This window comes from Salvelinus namaycush, chromosome 6 (genome assembly GCF_016432855.1).
Source record: "Salvelinus namaycush isolate Seneca chromosome 6, SaNama_1.0, whole genome shotgun sequence".
Taxonomy (NCBI): domain Eukaryota; kingdom Metazoa; phylum Chordata; class Actinopteri; order Salmoniformes; family Salmonidae; genus Salvelinus; species Salvelinus namaycush.
In genome coordinates, this window is record NC_052312.1 from 46852448 (window position 1) to 46872741 (window position 20294).

The window sequence follows — 20294 nt, forward strand, 5'->3', positions numbered from 1 at the left end:
CGGTCCTTTTCTCTGTCTTGGTCTCCTACCTCTTTCATCTCCCTCTCTCCTGCTGTCTCTGTCACTCGCTCATATTCTTCTGTCATAACCTTTAGCCCTCTCTCACTATACCCTTCTCTCTCTCGCTCTCTCTCTTTCTTTCTCTCTTTCTCTCGCCTGGCTGCTCATAGCATCCCTCTTTCTCTCTCCCGTACACACACACACACACACACACACACACACACACACACACCCTCCGAACCAAACACACACAGAGAGAATAAAAGTCTGATATATATTACATGTCTCTTTCAATTCAACACAGCCATTCATCAGAGGGTTCCTAGTGACAGGCCATCACCAGGGCCTGGACAGCTCAGCGCACCATGGCTGTGCTCATTGGCCACAGCGGCCAAATTGACTCTGAAAACAATATATATATCGATTACATTTTCACTCAATATCTGCTGTAAAACAATCTCATATTTAACAATCTGCACTTCATGTGTTTTTTTCTCTTTTTCTTTCCCTGTTTTTCAGTTTTGTTCCCCGTGTTGAGAATGAGCCTCTCATTCGTTTTTCTTTCTCTCTCTTCTCACGTTTTTCTTCTTCATGTTCATCTCTTTTGCTCGCTCTAGTCCATCTCTATTGATGGAATTGGATTTTCCTCTCGCCCCGCATTGGGGGGACAATCACCGTTACAATTGCCACCTCACAGTCCTTCAAGTAAAGTAAAACTCCTGTATGAAAGGGAAAGAGATACAGAGATGGAGTGTTTAGTCTCAGTAATGGCTCCTATTCACCGCCTGATCAATACTTTTTCTGGGAGCAGAAGTATCTGTAGTCGTGGCATGACAATGTGTCTTTACTTTTCACTGACGCGCAGCCTTCTTTGAGTCTGCATCATACTGAGACTCAGGCAGTGTAGCGACTAGACCAAAGGATTTAAAGGACTTTTAAAATGTATGTGGAACGAATGACAACAGAGAAACAAGGTGTGTTACCTGCTGGAATCGGTGGTGTGGTCTTAAACATTGGCTGGTCTGGTCCATTGGCTGGTCCTTCTCAGCAACAGGAGCTCTAGTTACTTTTTACCCTCCACTCCCCTAACTAAACCATTTTAGATGTGAACACATTGCATATTAGTTAAATAGCAGCCACTCTGATCCAAAACACAAGTGGATCTGAATAACTTGTCTAAAACATCACATAATAGGAACTTCTTCAAAACAAGTTTGTATCAATCCCAGTTCACTTAACCGGTCAAGTCAACAAGTTCACACAGTAGGCCAGGACGTTCCCTTGACCGGTCAAGTCAACAAGATCACACAGTAGGCCAGGACGTTCCCTTAACCGGTCAAGTCAACAAGATCACACAGTGGGCCAGGACGTTCCCTTAACCGGTCAAGTCAACAAGATCACACAGTAGGCCAGGACCTTCCCTTAACCGGTCAAGTCAACAAGATCACACAGTGGGCCAGGACGTTCCCTTAACCGGTCAAGTCAACAAGATCACACAGTAGGCCAGGACGTTCCCTTAACCGGTCAAGTCAACAAGATCACACAGTGGGCCAGGACGTTCCCTTAACCGGTCAAGTCAACAAGATCACACAGTAGGCCAGGACGTTCCCTTAACCGGTCAAGTCAACAAGATCACACAGTAGGCCAGGACGTTCCCTTAACCGGTCAAGTCAACAAGTTCACACAGTAGGCCAGGACGTTCCCTTAACCGGTCAAGTCAACAAGATCACACAGTGGGCCAGGACGTTCCCTTAACCGGTCAAGTCAACAAGATCACACAGTAGGCCAGGACGTTCCCTTAACCGGTCAAGTCAACAAGATCACACAGTAGGCCAGGACGTTCCCTTAACCGGTCAAGTCAACAAGATCACACAGTGGGCCAGGACGTTCCCTTAACCGGTCAAGTCAACAAGATCACACAGTAGGCCAGGACGTTCCCTTAACCGGTCAAGTCAACAAGATCACACAGTGGTCCAGGACGTTCCCTTAACCGGTCAAGTCAACAAGATCACACAGTAGGCCAGGACGTTCCCTTAACCGGTCAAGTCAACAAGATCACACAGTAGGCCAGGACGTTCCCTTGACCGGTCAAGTCAACAAGATCACACAGTAGGCCAGGACGTTCCCTTGACCGGTCAAGTCAACAAGATCACTCAGTAGGCCAGGACGTTCCCTTAACCGGTCAAGTCAACAAGATCACACAGTAGGCCAGGACGTTCCCTTAACCGGTCAAGTCAACAAGATCACACAGTAGGCCAGGACGTTCCCTTGACCGGTCAAGTCAACAAGATCACACAGTAGGCCAGGACGTTCCCTTGACCGGTCAAGTCAACAAGATCACACAGTAGGCCAGGACGTTCCCTTAACCGGTCAAGTCAACAAGTTCACACAGTAGGCCAGGACGTTCCCTTGACCGGTCAAGTCAACAAGATCACACAGTAGGCCAGGACGTTCCCTTGACCGGTCAAGTCAACAAGATCACTCAGTAGGCCAGGACGTTCCCTTAACCGGTCAAGTCAACAAGATCACACAGTAGGCCAGGACGTTCCCTTAACCGGTCAAGTCAACAAGATCACACAGTAGGCCAGGACGTTCCCTTGACCGGTCAAGTCAACAAGATCACACAGTAGGCCAGGACGTTCCCTTGACCGGTCAAGTCAACAAGATCACACAGTAGGCCAGGACGTTCCCTTAACCGGTCAAGTCAACAAGTTCACACAGTAGGCCAGGACGTTCCCTTAACCGGTCAAGTCAACAAGATCACACAGTGGGCCAGGACGTTCCCTTAACCGGTCAAGTCAACAAGATCACACAGTGGGCCAGGACGTTCCCTTAACCGGTCAAGTCAACAAGATCACACAGTAGGCCAGGACCTTCCCTTAACCGGTCAAGTCAACAAGATCACTCAGTAGGCCAGGACGTTCCCTTAACCGGTCAAGTCAACAAGATCACACAGTAGGCCAGGACGTTCCCTTAACCGGTCAAGTCAACAAGATCACACAGTAGGCCAGGACGTTCCCTTAACCGGTCAAGTCAACAAGATCACACAGTAGGCCAGGACGTTCCCTTAACCGGTCAAGTCAACAAGATCACACAGTAGGCCAGGACGTTCACTTAACCGGTCAAGTCAACAAGTTCACACAGTAGGCCAGGACGTTCCCTTGACCGGTCAAGTCAACAAGTTCACACAGTAGGCCAGGACGTTCCCTTAACCGGTCAAGTCAACAAGATCACACAGTGGGCCAGGACGTTCCCTTAACCGGTCAAGTCAACAAGATCACACAGTGGGCCAGGACGTTCCCTTAACCGGTCAAGTCAACAAGATCACACAGTGGGCCAGGACGTTCCCTTAACCGGTCAAGTCAACAAGATCACACAGTGGGCCAGGACGTTCCCTTAACCGGTCAAGTCAACAAGATCACTCAGTGGGCCAGGACGTTCCCTTAACCGGTCAAGTCAACAAGATCACACAGTGGGCCAGGACGTTCCCTTAACCGGTCAAGTCAACAAGATCACACAGTAGGCCAGGACGTTCCCTTAACCGGTCAAGTCAACAAGATCACACAGTAGGCCAGGACGTTCCCTTAACCGGTCAAGTCAACAAGATCACACAGTGGGCCAGGACGTTCCCTTAACCGGTCAAGTCAACAAGATCACACAGTGGGCCAGGACCTTCCCTTAACCGGTCAAGTCAACAAGATCACACAGTAGGCCAGGACCTTCCCTTAACCGGTCAAGTCAACAAGATCACACAGTAGGCCAGGACGTTCCCTTAACCAGTCAAGTCAACAAGATCACTCAGTAGGCCAGCTCCAGTTGATGGGTTGTTGGCAGCCATAAGTCACAGTGAGAGAAGTGACATTATTAGGACTCTGCAGTAGAAGTATAGTGGGGACATTATCAGTCAGGTCCTTCAGTCACGGCGTGTAGCAGCGGGAGCCAGGCGTGTGTGTGTGTTTCTCTCTCTCGCTCTCTCCTTTCTCATTTAATTACTGTAGCATTATCAGCAGATAGGACGATGCAGCAGGAGCTGTACACACACACACACACACACACACACACACACACACACACACACACACACACACACACACACACACACACACACACACACACACACACACACACACACTGACCCTCAGAGACTGTGAGAGATACAAGTACTGTAGTCTAACACATGCATGCCTACACACACATGCATAGGGCTTAACCTGACATAAAGAAAAGTTCTGCATTCAGATCAACCTAGGAGCCAACTTCCATACACATGTCCCTGATGTATCCCTTTTGATGTGAAATGGCTAACAGTTGTCGTGTCTTTGCTATCATTAAATTGAAGACTTATAGTTTTTATCAAAGATTCCTGTAATTAGGAATTACGTGATCAACTGAGTTGTAACATAACTAATTAACTATGAATTTGGGAGCACCAGGGAAAGTAGTCAGATTACAAAGTTATAATTTCCCAATATAACCTTTCAGATATTTTCATATCTGATCAATAGTCTTCTGATTAATGATTTATTTATTTTACCTCACGTTAGTCTCATTCCAAACGTCGTAAATTGTTGGTTATCTGCACGAACCCAGTCTTCACTATGAGTCATCCATACATCAATTGTCTTAAATCATTTATTTATTACTAACTAATTAATTCACAGAAATGCATAAACAAACAAACAAACTTAAAAATGGTTACATGAAATGATGGGAGAAATATGCCCTAGTGGGCTGAACCGGCATGGCGGCTGTTAGACAAAGAAAATTTGGCGTTCGACCAAGAAGTCACTACAGAGTTCATAATTATAACAATTGACATGCTAATCCTTTACACATGAACGCTCACTCATTCGGGAACAATTGCAATCAATATATATATATTTACGCTCATTGTGTGTCGTCTTGATCGTTGGAGAGAAGTTAGTTTTGGTTGGAGTTCCTTCTGTCTCGGTTATTGTGGATAGTTCAGAGTGACATTCGTTATAGAATGGATGTTTCGGCGGTTGTCTTTCTTCGCGTTCAATGATACCGAATTCCTAGCTGCAGACTAGTAGTCAATATCAAAGACTTGTTCTTATTTGTCTAAGAGTTTAACCACGTGGTATGGTTAAAGATTCAGCAATGGTACTTAACCTTCGTTCTCCCCATATGGAGAAAAACATGGTCTAATGATAATTTCTCAGAGTTGGCTTTTATTCGGATAGCAGGAAGGGGCTGTCCTTGGATGTCTGACCCTAACTGGGCTCAGGGGCGGTCCTTGGATTTAGTTCAAATACAAAATTTGTATTTTTCTTCATTAAACAGTCCAAAATCATATTACACAATTATACAAACAGTATCATACATTCATTTTATACAACAAACAGATGTAAACCTCATATCTGAGGTTATTATATAAACAGCGGTATGGTAATGTAGTCCCACAGTCTCTCATGAGTTTCCCACATGGGGAAAAATGGACATGTTAATAGCTGGGATCTTCACCGAGCTTTTATACTTTTGCAGGAACATGAAATATGTTCGTACCTCAAGTTCTGTGAGGTGGAAGAAAATTCCTTTGTCCTGAAAGTTGACCCTCTCTTCTAATACTGTTTGGCCATGAGGAGATTCTCAGGAATTTACGACGTCTCTCTGTGATCACAGCATGGGTTGAAGGAGGAAAGGGAGAGGCAGGGAGAGGGGGATGGGGTTTGCTATACCCAAGCAGGCAACGTCATGACACAGTGTAACAATGGCTGACAGTGTAACAATCAGTCAATCAATCAAACGTATTTATAAAGCCCTTGTTATATCAGCCGATGTAATAAAGTGCTTATACAAAAACCCAGCCAAAACTCCAAACAGCAAGCAATGCAGATGTAGAAGCACGTGGCTAAGAAAAGTTACAGCGGCTGACGGTGTTACAGCGGCTGACGGTGTTACAGCGGCTGACGGTGTTACAGCGGCTGACGGTGTTACAGCGGCTGACGGTGTAACAAGCTCATCAACTCGTGAAGTTTTCTCTCTGAGTCCTTAATTCACCATAGCAGAGCTAGCCGTCTATCATGTCTCCGCGGTGCCTCCCGCCGTCCCTAGGATGTTAGAGGGATGGACTCAACAGGCCGCCATGTTTCCCCATGTCAGTCCCCATGTTTGCCAGTCTCAGGGTTTTATATGGTGACGCTCCCTCTAGTCATTCCTTTAGTAACAAGCCGCTGGGCCGTCCAACGCAGCGGGGTCCTCCCCTCGCCTCCCTGCCAGGGAACCGATAACCATTAACGAAGCTCTTTTGTTTTGCTCATTAAAAATGGTGGAGAGGGCTTTTTAATTGGACACACCGGTTCTGTTCCTTACTCTTCTCTATCCTCTCTGTATCACCTGAGTGCATTAGCCATAATGACTTCATTTGTCTATGACACCCCCACCGGCATTATTTACCACCAGACAAGGTAAAGCTCTCCCGTGCATGTAAATAGAAATCAAAAGGATGAGGGTGCTCTGTGAACAGTCCAGGAAGTCTGTTTTGCAGGCCAAAAAGGACTGAATTATAGCTTAGAAACCACGAGAAGCAGGCTATTCTAAAATAGACTGCTTATTTCTGTTTAGTGTTACACCAATCAAGCCCAATTGGTCCTGAATCATAATAGAGGTATTTTTCTCCCAACATAGTAGATTTTGGGGTTGGTGAAGTGTTACACCCAAATCAACCCGAGGGTGGTCAGGTCCTATCGTTCCTACTGATTGAGGGGCTCTGCTGCACTCTAAATCAGTTAGGAGGACAGCAGGAAATCACAATTTGAGCCCCACTCGTTAATCACACACAACAGCCTCACAAATTACACTGTCTGCTACTCTGTCTCCCACTCTGTCTCCTTGCACAGGCTGTAGGCGTTTGTCTGCTTTTTTTCTGTCTTTCTGTGTGTGTGTGTGTGTGCACCCGCTGGCCCTGCAATCACTGGCCGTTTGTGCTTCCTGATGGATTAGGGTTCTGATTAGTGGCAGCGCTGCGATTTATCCAGGTATTATTATTATTATTATTATTAGTCACTTAGTATTCAACACAGAGACCAACACCACATTCTAGCAACCGCTGTTACACACACACACACACACAGACAAACACACTGGTTAAATCCTAGTCTTAATGTCAGTGACATTGAGGATACTGCCACTGATGGTTCCCTGACTGGATAGTCTGCACTAACGTTGGTTAAATCTCAAACATACTGGTAAAGTTCTAGTCATGCCATTCACGTAGAACTCTTAGCCGGTCTGACACAACTCAGTTGGTTACTTTAATTGGAAGATTTGCTAGTAAAGTGAGAGATTATTGGTGAGAGGTGATTGGACGGGGCTTCAGTAAAGGGAGAGGTGGTTGGACGGGGCGTCAGTAAAGGGAGAGTTGGTTGGACGGGGCGTCAGTAAAGGGAGAGTTGGTTGGACGGGGCGTCAGTAAAGGGAGAGGTGGTTGGACGGGGCGTCATTAAAGGGAGAGGTGGTTGGACGGGGCGTCAGTAAAGGGAGAGGTGGTTGGACGGGGCGTCAGTAAAGGGAGAGGTGGTTGGACGGGGCGTCAGTAAAGGGAGAGGTGGTTGGACGGGGCGTCAGTAAAGGGAGAGGTGGTTGGACGGGGCGTCAGTAAAGGGAGAGGTGGTTGGACGGGGCGTCAGTAAAGGGAGAGGTGGTTGGACGGGGCGTCAGTAAAGGGAGAGGTGGTTGGACGGGGCGTCAGTAAAGGGAGAGGTGGTTGGACGGGGCGTCAGTAAAGGGAGAGGTGGTTGGACGGGGCGTCAGTAAAGGGAGAGGTGGTTGGACGGGGCGTCAGTAAAGGGAGAGGTGGTTGGACGGGGCGTCAGTAAATGGAGAGGTGGTTGGACGTGTCTAGTTTGAGAAACAGATGCCTCACATGTCCTCAACTGGCAGCTTCATTAAATAGTATCCGCAAAACACCAGTCTCAACTTCAAAAGTGAAGAGGGGAATCTGGGATGCTGGCCTCCTAGGCAGAGTTTCAAAGAAAGAGACATATCTCTGACTGGCCAATAAAAATAAAAGATTAAAATGGGCAAAAGAACAGACACTGGACAGAGGAAGATTGGAAAAAAAGTGTTATGGACAGACTAATCTAAGTTTGAGGTGTTCTGATCGCAAAGAATAACATTCATGGGACGCAGAAAAAGTGAAAAGATGCTGGAGGAGTGCTTGATGCCATCTGTCAAACATGGTGGAGGCAATGTGGTGGTCTGGGAGTGCTTTGGTGGTGGTAAAGTGGGAGATTTGTACAGAGTAAAAGGGATCTTGAAGAAGGAAGGCTATCACTCCATTTTGCAACGCCATGCCATACCCTGTGGACGGCGCTTAATTGGAGCCAATTTCCTCCTACAACAAGACAATGACCCAAAGCACAGCTCCAAACTATGCAATAACTATTTAGGGAAGAAGCAGTCAGCTGGTATTCTGGCTATAATGGAGTGGCCAGCACAGTCACCGGATCTCAACCCTATTGAACTGTTGTGGGAGCAGCTTGACCATATGGGGCGGCAGGTAGCCTAGTGGTTAGTGTTGGGCCAGTAACCGAAAGATTTCTAGATCGAATCCCCAAGCTGACAAAGTAAAAAATCTGTCGTTCTGCCCCTGAACAAGGCAGTTAACCCACTGTTCCAAAGCCATCATTGTAAATAAGAATTTGTTCTTAACTGACTTGCCTTGTTAAGTAAAAAATATGGTACGTAAGAAGAGTTTATCAACCTTTGGGAGGTGCTTCAGGAAGCATGGGGTGAAATCTCTTCAGATTACTTCAACAAATTGACAACTAGCATGCCAAAGGTCTGCAAGGCTGTAATTGCTGGAAGCAAAATTTGAAGGACACAATTATTATTTCAATTAAAAATCATTATTTATATCCTTATCAACGTCTTGACTATATTTCCTATTCATTTTGCAACTCATTTCATGTATGTTTTCATGGAAAACAAGGACATTTCTAAGTGGCCCCAAACTTTTGAACGGTAGTGTTTATTTGAGATATTTGTTTTATGATAAGAATACATTTTTTCTTTCAATTATTTTACTTTAATTAAAGGTTACATTTTTGTGAATATTTCGAATAAAAGACCAAGAGAATAAACAAATACATTTTTTCACAGCAGTTTTGCTCATATTTACCAAGTTTGCCAATATTAGTGGAGAGCACTTTACACATACAGTACCAGTCAAAAGTTTGCACACACCTAATTCAAGGGTTTTCTTTGTGTTTACTATTGTAGAATAATAGTGAAAACATCAAAACTATGAAATAACAATATTGGGAATTATGTAGTAACCAAAAATATGGGTTTAACAATTCAAAATATATTTTAGATTCTTCAAAGTAGCCACCCTTTGCCTTGATGACAGCTTTACGCACTCTTGGTATTCTCTCAACCAGCTTCACCTGGAATGCTTTTCTAACTGTTTTGAAGGACTTCCCACATATGCTGAGCACTTGTTGGCTGCTTTTCCTTCACTCTGCGGTCCAACTCATCCCAAACCATCTCAATTGGGATGAGGTTGGGTGATCTGATGCAGCACTCCATCACTCTCCTTCTTGGTCAAATAGCCCTTATACAGCCTGGAGGTGTGTTGTGTCATTGTCCTGTTGAAAAATTAATGATAGTCCCACTAAGCGCAAACCAGATGGGATGGCGTATTGCTGCAGAATGCTGTGGTAGCCATGCTAGTTAAGTGTGCCTTAAATTCTAAATAAATTACTGACAGTGTCACCAGCAAAGCACCATCTCCATGCTTCACGGTGGGAACCCCACATGCAGAGATCATCCGTTCACCTACTCTGCATCTCACAAAGACACGGTGGTTTCCACTAGTCTAATATCCATTGCTTGTGTTTCTTGGACCAAGCATGTCTCTTCTCTTATTGGTTTCCTTTAGTAATGGTTTCTTTGCCGAAATTCGACCATATAGATTTCCTCTGAACAGTTGTTGTTGAGATGTCTGTTACTTGAACTCTGAAGCGTTTATTTGGGCTGCAGTTTCTGAGGCTGGTAAATAATGAACTTATCCTCTGCAGCAAAGATAACTCTGGGTCTTCCTTTACTGTGGCGGTCCTCATGAGAGCCAGTTTCATCATAGCGCTTGATGGTTTTTGCGACTGCACTTGAAGAAACTTTCAAAATTCTTAAAATGTTCCGTATTGACTGACCTTCATGTCTTAAAGTAATGATGGACATTTCTCTTTGCTTATTTGAGCTGTTCTTGCCATAATATGGACTTGGTCTTTTATCAAATAGGGCTATCTTCTGTATACCAACCCCACCTTGTCACAACACAACTGATTGGCTATAACGCATTAAGACAGAAATTCCACAAATTAACTTTTAACAAGGCATACCTGTTCATTGAAATGCATTCCAGGTGACTACCTCATGAAGCTGGTTGAGAGAATGCCAAGAGTGTGCAAAGCGGTCATCAAGGCAAAGGGTGGCTACTTTTGAAGAATCTCAAATAAAAAAATATTTGGATTTGTTTAACACATTTTACAATGTAGAAAATAGTAAAAAAATAAAGAAACTCTCAAATGAGTAGGTGTGTCAACTTTTGACTGGTACTGTACAGACACACTCTTGAACACACACGTCAAACTGAACGATCACACAGCTCACTCCCTCAACAATACAGCCAGATTATAAAAATAAACCCCTGCACAACTACTTAATGGTGTTGCTCCCTCAATATCCCCATCCATCAAGTTTTAATGGGCTAGTGTAGTAGTGGAGGGTACATGCCTATCAAATGTGTGTCACAAATACCACCCTATTTCCTATATAGTGCGCTAAATTTTACCAGGGCGTATCGGGGGCACTATATGTGGAATAGGGTGCCATTTGGGAAGCGTGTGTGAGGGGGAAAAGGCTTGTCTCAGCTGGAGTGTTTCCTTTTGCCAAATAAAGGCCACCTGAAAGGCCCAGGGATGATGGGAATAAACTGTTTTATGTAAGAGGCCCAATCTGATTCTAACTTGGCATTTATTTGTCTCTCTCATTCTTTCTTCCTCACGTTTTCTCTTTCTATCTTTCTCCCCACCTCTCTCCCTCCCTCCAGAGTGCTCAGTTCTACAAGATGACCACAGAGAACTACCACAAGGCTGCCGACGGAATCAACGCAAAGTTCAAGTAAGTTAAAATCACATGTCATTGTGTTTAATTACCAGAAGTGTATCAAGTTATCCTGGATAAATGATTGTAGACACCCCCCATCGACAATATCTCCATTCACTGCAGAATGAATAGGCTTTCATCTCAAATGCTTCCTCCTCAAGGCCAATGTTGGCAATGAAGAGCTCAATACCTGATGTTGGCTATTAAGGTTTTAACAGTGTACCGCTTTTCTTCCAAGATCTCCAAGGTTACTCTGTCAGTTTAAAAGTAGGCCACACTGCAAGCACATCTAACCAACTTCCAAAGGGGTCGTCTTTGTGTCCGGTTTGGATATTAGGGTCCTGTTCATTAGAGCATACCGTAACGGAACATTTTGCATCAGAAAATTACAATGAGCCGTTCCAATTGGATAAGTCCAGGTTGTCCCTCCTTGTTTTGTTTTTTTCTCCGTTTGGTGCGTACACGACCCTTCAGTGTTGTTAGTGACCATTTAAAAGCCCCGTCAGTCCACTGAGAGTACTGCCGTTAGCCACATGCTAACTAACCCATGTCTTTCAATCAGCTCCAGATTAGCCTACCCTATTAGCTCATGTTGATGATGTGGCTCACTGATAGCTACAGGTCAAATGGAGCCCTCTCTGGTGTACACTGATGTGTAATGGCTGCAGTGATTGCCATGGTGTGTGTCTGTGTGTGCGCATGTGTCTGTTACAGAGTATGTGTTGTCCCTGTGAACCAATCATTGGTAGTTTACCTGCTTTATCAGACTATAACCAGCTTACAGTCATTCCAACAACAAAGGTGCTTTCAGCACCCTGAGGAAGGCGCTGCGTGCTGAAACGTTGGTTGCTATACCCATTAAATGTTTGGGAGTATAATTAGTGTGCGACTGTCTTCTTATAGTTTGTTAGTCAGCACCTCTACAACATATTTTGGGTGTGCGTCAGCTTATGCTTTTTGCTAGCATCTAATCCTTTAAAATATTTCAACAAACATGCCTTTGTATGTGTCAGACAACTTTGTCCATCAGTGCTTTTAGCAATTTGCCCTCCTGTATGTTAGGTTGTCCGTGAGATTCACAGAGACCCTATTAACCATCACGTACATGTAACTAAAGAACATCTCATTTCCAGTCCATCGCTGTTCCATAACTCCTAATAAGGGACCATTAGGCTCCATAGTAATGTAACAAAGTGGATGAGGAGTCCACAGGAGGTGGGGCGAACGGGGCCCAGAGCCCATGGCTCTGTCTGGGAAGGGGGCGCTAATCGTGTTAGCCTGTCATTAGCCGGCGCTAACGCCAGGATCATTGTCTCCCTGCAAAATGCTAGAAACTGATTAGCCATCCGCTGGGGTTCGCTTTAGCTTAGGGTAGAGCTGGGGTTGAGGCTTCCCAAATCGCATTAAGAAAATGCATTGCTGGAATATCATTAGAGCGACACAACGCGCTAACTGCTAACACATGTCTAGCGAAGTCACGTGATGGTGGAGTCTCAGTGGCAAGCGCCCTGATTGGTTGATTGGATTACGGGAGGTGCATTACTAGGGCTGTGATTGGATTAGAGGGGCTGGGGAGGGAGAATGTGAGAGCGTGTGTGGTTTAATGAAATGGCGGGAGGGTCTGGTGTTACAGGAGGACAGGGAGGGAGGACAGGGTTACTGCTAGTAGACACTAATCAAGTTTCATTGGGTGTGTTTGGTGCCATCGCGCACGTGTGTGTGTGTGTGTGTGTACATGATCTGTATTAGTGTGAAAAGACCTTGTTTAGTATTGCGCAGCGTACAGAGGTCTCTATGAGTTGTCCCTATGGACGTTATTGCGATACGACAGAGAGTGAACGAGAGAGATAAGATGGTATCTGGCGTTCAGTGGAATAATAAGGCAAGATGTTTAGTCTCAGAGCCTTTTGATTTCCTGAAAGTTGAAACTGCCCTGGAGATAAATGGGAAAGAGTAGGAATATACATAATTGATTGAATTAACATGGGTTTGATATGATAATCGGGCTTATGAAGTTAGAAATGTCTTTCTGCCCAACGTCTTAATTTCCCCGCTGGTCCCACAGACTTTATTAATAGAATGTTCGATAACATTTGAGGCTCTGGTCAAGAGTAGTTTGATATCCTGCTAATACTGTAGTAATATATTTCCCTGTAGATACTGTACTGATAGCCTAGCACTGTTGCCTCCTGCATGAAAGCGTTTGGCCTCTATTGGTATCAAATTAATTGACAATAGTGCCTGAAGGCTTGGATGTCACTTTTGGGATATTTGAACCCTGCTGGAGGAGTAAATTTTTTAGTTTGTGTGGTTTATGCACACATTATGCCTGTAGAGAGGTGCGTGTTTGCAGTGTGTAGGGTAGTGCAGCTGTTTCCTGCAGTTCCAGCGGTATTCCTGGCAGAGCATGATGAGCTCTCCCAACCGGAACGCCGCTACCTAAGTGACCTCATTTTGCGCACACACACACACCTGGCTCCCACTAATACTTTCTCAGTTTTCATCCTCTCCCCAGCTTCTATGAATCTGCCCTGAGGTCCTGACACACATCATCACAATTCATGTTAATAGCCCTCGCCTGTGATAAACACATAATGAATCACACACGCAAGTATCATACGAATCAAAAATCTAATCAAATGTATTTATAAATCCCTTTTTTACATCAGTAGATGTCACAAAGTGCTTATACAGAGACCCAGCCTAAAACCCCAAACTGCAAGCAATGCAGATGTAGAAGCACGGTGGCTAGGAAAAACTCCCTAGAAAGGAAGGAACCTAGGAAGAAACCTATAGAGGAACCAGGCTCTGAGGGGTGGCCAGTCCTCATCTGGCTGTGCGGGGTGGAGATTATAAGAGTACATGGCCATTAAGTCCAGATTGTTCTTCAAGATGTTCAAACGTTCATAGATTACCAGCAGGGTCAAATAATAATCACAGTGGTTGTAGAGGGTGCAACAGGTCAGTACCTCAGGAGTAAATGTCAGATGGCTTTTCATAGCCTAGCATTCAGAGGGTGAGACAGCCGTTAGAGGTTGAGAAGACACACCACCCTTTTAGGGTATTGCTATCTTCAGGTTGAGAAGAGACACCACCCTTTTAGGGTATTGCTATCTTCAGGTTGAGAAGATACACCACCCTTTTAGGGTATTGCTATCTTCAGGTTGAGAAGAGACACCACCCTTTTAGGGTATTGCTATCTTCAGGTTGAGATGACACCCTTTAGGGTATTGCTATCTACAGGTTGAGATGACACCCTTTAGGGTATTGCTATCTACAGGTTGAGATGACACCCTTTAGGGTATTGCTATCTACAGGTTGAGATGACACCCTTTAGGGTATTGCTATCTACAGGTTGAGATGACACTCTTTAGGGTATTGCTATCTACAGGTTGAGATGACACTCTTTAGGGTATTGCTATCTACAGGTTGAGATGACACACTTTAGGGTATTGCTATCTACAGGTTGAGATGACACACTTTAGGGTATTGCTATCTACAGGTTGAATGACAACAATAATACTGAGTATGTATTTGAATTAATTCTGACGAGCTTTCCTTGTTGTCATTCAGCCTGTAATTATCAAGGCCCTAGAGGACTGTGTCTTCTCTACCTGTAGTTATCAGTACCCTAGATGACTGTCTTCTCTACCTGTAGTTATCAGTACCCTAGAGGACTGTGTCTTCTCTACCTGTAGTTATCAGTACCCTAGAGGACTGTGTCTTCTCTACCAGTAGTTATCAGTACCCTAGAGGACTGTGTCTTCTCTACCTGTAGTTATCAGTAACCTAGAGGACTGTGTCTTCTCTACCTGTAGTTATCAGTACCCTAGATGACTGTCTTCTCTACCTGTAGTTATCAGTACCCTAGAGGACTGTGTCTTCTCTACCTGTAGTTATCAGTACCCTAGAGGACTGTGTCTTCTCTACCTGTAGTTATCAGTACCCTAGAGGACTGTGTCTTCTCTACCTGTAGTTATCAGTACCCTGGAGGACTGTGTCTTCTCTACCTGTAGTTATCAGTACCCTAGAGGACTGTGTCTTCTCTACCTGTAGTTATCAGTACCCTAGAGGACTGTGTCTTCTCTACCTGTAGTTATCAGTACCCTAGAGGACTGTGTCTTCTCTACCTGTAGTTATCAATACCCTAGAGGACTGTGTCTTCTCTACCTGTAGTTATCAGTACCTTAGAGGACTGTGTCTTCTATACCTGTAGTTATCAGTACCCTGGAGGACTGTGTCTTCTCTACCTGTAGTTATCAGTACCCTAGAGGACTGTATCTTCTCTAACTGTAGTTATCAGTACCCTAGAGGACTGTATCTTCTCTAACTGTAGTTATCAGTACCCTAGATGACTGTGTCTTCTCCACCTGTAGTTATCAATACCCTAGAGGACTGTGTCTTCTCCACCTGTAGTTATCAGTACCCTAGAGGACTGTGTCTTCTCCTAACTGCTCTGTATGCCGTCCCTCTAACCACTTATCCAACACAGTCTAGATGGACTATCATACGGTCCAGTCCAGATGGACTGTCATACGGTCCGGTCCAGTCCAGATGGACTGTCATACGGTCCGGTCCAGTCCAGATGGACTGTCATACGGTCCGGTCCAGTCCAGATGGACTGTCATACGGTCCGGTCCAGTCCAGATGGACTGTCATACGGTCCGGTCCAGTCCAGATGGACTGTCATATGGTCCGGTCCAGTACGTGAAACCTTTACCAACACACTGGCTCTTAGTGTCTGGGCACAATGTTGCACTGTGCAGGTTACGGCTGAATGACAGGTGTGTGAAACGGGTTTCATTTATAGCTATGTGTATACTGTTTATAATGTCCAGCTCCTTGCAGTCAGGTCAACAGGTCGACCTCTCCGTCTACTCCTCCCATCCCTGCTGGCGAAAGAGACACACTCATCCCTCCCTCCATCCCTCTGTCCCCACATACATATTCAACAGCCAAACAGTCCTAGAGCAGAGTTTTGGTCTGGGTGGTTAAAGCCTAACACAACTCTGCATTTTGATAGTCATTAAATGAGGAATTGGGAACAAACCTGGGAGTCTATTGAATATTCTTCCAACCACCCCTAACAATACAGATATGTGGGATGTGGTGAGAAAGCTAACCTGTCTGTATTTAAAGGCTCTGTTATCTGTGAGGCACAGAGGGGTGTGTGTAAGCGTGTGTGTGGGTGTGTGTGCGGTCTCGCTGAGGTAAGACTTGACCCGCCTGACGAGTGCACATCAACCCGCTGCCATTACAGGAGACCGTAGGTCCGTAACTAGGCAACTTGGATCCCCAGTACAAGATGGTGGTCAATGCAGTCAGACATCAGTCAATAACCTTAGCTTAAACCCCCCCTACCCCCCCCCCCCCCCCACACACACACACACACACACACACTTAAAAGCCTGTATGTACTGGCTGTAAAATGGTCCTTGCTCGGACACACACACACTCTCATATAAACACATTTAAAAGCCTTAGTACTGGTTGTAAAGCCTCCCTCTCTGCTTTCTGATCTCACACACCTTTTAGTGACTGAATAACTGACTTGAACACATTGTAAAAGGACTGTTGGGCAGACTGTGGCACATCATAAAATCTGTAGATTTCTGTGTGGACTACAAATGATGCTTTAACAGTAAATTCTCTTAGGAATACAATAGTTTTACTTTAACAGTAATGTATCATAGGAATACAATAGTTCTACTTTAACAGTAATGTATCATAGGAATACAACAGTTTTACTTTAACAGTAAATTCTCTTAGGAATACAATAGTTCTACTTTAAGTTGTTCTTCGATGCCATGGTTAAGAGTTCTGTTTTGTTGCTGATGTTCTGTACAGTTTCGTCTTCACTGGTTTGGACGGGGCTGGACATCTTGACTAAGTTTCAGTTTTCCCTCAACAACCCATCCCCTGAGCAGCGAGAGAGTAGGAACAATCGTAAACTCTATTTTTTGACAGTAAATCTTCTGTGCGTGAAGTGAATGAAATTCACATGATATGAAGCCCTTTCCTGTGCTATGAGTGGTCTGAGTAGTCGAGAAGAGAACTAAACTACAATGCAGCCTTCTCTGTCGTGTTGATTGTCATACCAAACATTAGTTAGTTAGTGTGCGTTGGCAAGGGATGACAAAGGTAGAGCCATAGTATGGAAGTGATAGTGAATGGTAAAAACAGAGCAAAACTCCATTCCAAGAGCTCTCAGGAGATGTCTCCCGGGTTGAGTGTCAGTGGGGGGACCCAGCTCTCAGGAGATGTCCGCCGGGTTGAGTCTCAGTGGGGGGGCCCAGCTCTCAGGAGATGTCCGCCGGGACGAGTGTCAGTGGGTGGGCCCAGCCCTCAGGAGATGTCCGCCGGGACGAGTGTCAGTGGGTGGGCCCAGCCCTCAGGAGATGTCCGCCGGGACGAGTGTCAGTGGGGGGGGGCCCAGCCCTCAGGAGATGTCCGCCGGGACGAGTGTCAGTGGGGGGGCCCAGCCCTCAGGAGATGTCTGCCGGGATGAGTGTCAGTGGGGGGGCCCAGCTCTCCTTTCTTCTGTTCCTTCTCATTATCTCACTCTCTTATTTATTTCTCTCTGGTGCTCATTTGTTTATCCTTTTCTCTCCTTTCTTTGTCTCACTCTTTCTCAATCTCTACTTTTTGTATCTCTCTTCTATCCCCCCCTCTCTCCCTGATGGATATCACCATGGGGGGTCAGTCAGGTCTTCTTTAAAAAGCGATGAGAGTTAAGTGTGTCATTTTTCTCTCTAAATGGATCATTTGTATTTATTTGCCTGACTCTGTCACAGAGCCGGTCTTAACCAGAGAGGACATGAAGGCTCTTTAAGAGGCCCCAGCTTCACCTCCTAACCCTATTATAACCCAAGTGCTTATAAATGATGATAAATGGACCTTGTGCCTTTTGAGAACTCAATCTGGGCCTTGTAATCCATACTCATGGACATAGGGAAGATAGATCCTACTGTGGGTGTCAGTTTATGGTCAACATATGTTTTTGGATAAATGGATGGAGAAATATTGCACCCATACGTGTAAGATATGTGTGACACAATACTGTACAGTGAGAAAAGTCACTTACATATCAGTATGCCTTTTATTTTCTTGAAAAAATTAAGCAATGATTTGCTATAACTGCTGTCCATGCATATTTATACAAGACATTAGTACGATTTGGTCAGGATAGTTTTTGTCTGGCTAGAGAGACTACCGTACTCATAGTACAGTGGAATAGCTATGCTTTTTCAATGAGCTGACTGGTGTAGGGGAAGGAGAGAGGAAAGGATGGTTTTCTATGAGCTGTCTGTTTCTGTTTCTACGCCCTATAGGAGGGACAGATCTAGTTAGTCTGTTTCTAGAAGTAACACAGCATAGCTAACCAACTAGTCGCTTAGTATAGAATCTCTTCCTCCTCCGTTTTGTTTTCTCTTTTCCTTCTCTCTTTCCATCACCTTTCTGTTCATCCCTCAAACCTACGTGCTTCATTATCCTCCTTTATCTCCCTCCTCCTTCACCCTCTTTCCCATGCTATATCTTTCTTCTACTGGCTTTATTTTGTGTGTCTCTCCCCTGTCCCCTCCTCTCCGGCCACCCTCTCCTGTGTGTGCTTTCGCTTTTTACATGTTCATATTCTTCGGCCTCTCTCTTGCCCACCCCTCTCTCTCTCTCTCTCTCTCTCTCTCTCTCTCTCTCTCTCTCTCTCCCCGTCTCTGATAAAGCATCTCATCTCAATGCGGCTCCCTGCGGTTTGTCATATGTCTCCCCTCTCCAGCTTGATTTATGTGGCTGTGGTGTATAAACCATACTGTAGCTCTATGAAACAAACCCTAAGCGTCCCCTCTCTCCTGCTCTATCTATGGATCAAGGGGGGGAGAGAGGGAGGAAAGGAGGGAGAGGAGGAAAGAGGGGAAACTTATCTCATATCAATAGAGCTATGTTGGCATGGAGACCTTTACTGATGGCCTCCTATATAAGCAGAGAGATGTATTGTCCCCCCACTCCGTAGGTACAGTACACACACCTCCCTCTCTCGCCTCGCTCAGCTACACGTCTCCATTTGTTTCAATCTCTCCCTCTCTGAAGTTTTATTAAATATCCCAGGCGCCTCGGAGGGGGGTGGGATGGCCATGCAGGGAGAGGGGATTTTTGATTGACAGCAGATGGATTTGACCTGCGAATGAATCTTCTGGTTGTCTGTGTTAGAGAAGGGGAATGAGAGGGAGGAAGAGGGATAGAAACTGCGAGACAGAGAGAAAAACGGAAAGGGAGAAAGAAATCAAGAGGGAGAGAAACCGAGAAGGAGAGAGGCAGAGATCAGACAAATCTATATGTCTTGTAGGTTCAGTGGAGCCATTCGGTCTCTTCCCAACCCTGAACAAAGAGCATTGTAAAAACAAATATGAACCATGGTCCCCCTCAGATTTCTGACCCATTACGTCAGAACATATTAGCTACAAGTCTGATCTTAGACCACAACCAACTGTTTCCTCCTCAAAGGTCACAGCATTGAAACGTTTTTGTGCTTTTGATTCCTGTGGGGTCCAGAAACCGATAGGGGGGGGGGGGGTTTACGGATGCCCCAATGTTCAGGTTCCATGGGAACAGGATGAATCACTGCTGTTTCTGACTACATGTAAATATATCATAGACAGTTCCCTGGGAATGGCATTCACTATGTGGTGCTACAGTACCTTCCCCTTGACTACTCGACTAACAAAACTACAAAACCTTTCTCTGAGGTTGTATTGGGAAGATACAGTTGCTGTGCTGTGGCTATGCAGCACACAGGCCGACTGTATTACAGGTGATAGTAACTGATGAGGGAGAGCCTAATGTAATATTGAGAAGGCAGAAATTCTCTTTCTCGGTCTCTCTTTCTCTTCTCTCCTCTACCCGTGGCTGTGAGAATGAGTTAATATTAATCATAATGATGGATGATGAATGACCCTGCGTGAGCCAGAGTGTGTGTGTGACAGTGTTATTGTCCTGATTAACTAAACACTGTCTCAGGTCTCTCTATGGAGTAGGGAAAGAGAAGGAAGGAATGAGAGAACTGAGATTTATCTCCCATTTCCTCTCTCTCTCTTACCCTCTTTCTCTCTCTTACCCTCTTCCTCTCTAGGTGTTCTACCTCTCCCCCCCCCTCTCTGTCATCTGTAATG

The 20294-nt window shown here is 45.1% G+C and overlaps 1 protein-coding gene across 1 annotated transcript in view; it reads left to right on the top strand.

Moving 5' to 3' along the window:
- The window catches only part of chchd3a (coiled-coil-helix-coiled-coil-helix domain containing 3a), a 94554-nt gene that overhangs the window by 65584 nt on the left and 8676 nt on the right, over positions 1-20294 (top strand). Inside the window, exon 7 of the mRNA XM_038996741.1 lies at positions 11075-11145. Within this exon, the coding sequence (XP_038852669.1) occupies positions 11075-11145 (71 nt within the window). The remainder of the gene's footprint in view (positions 1-11074; positions 11146-20294) is intronic.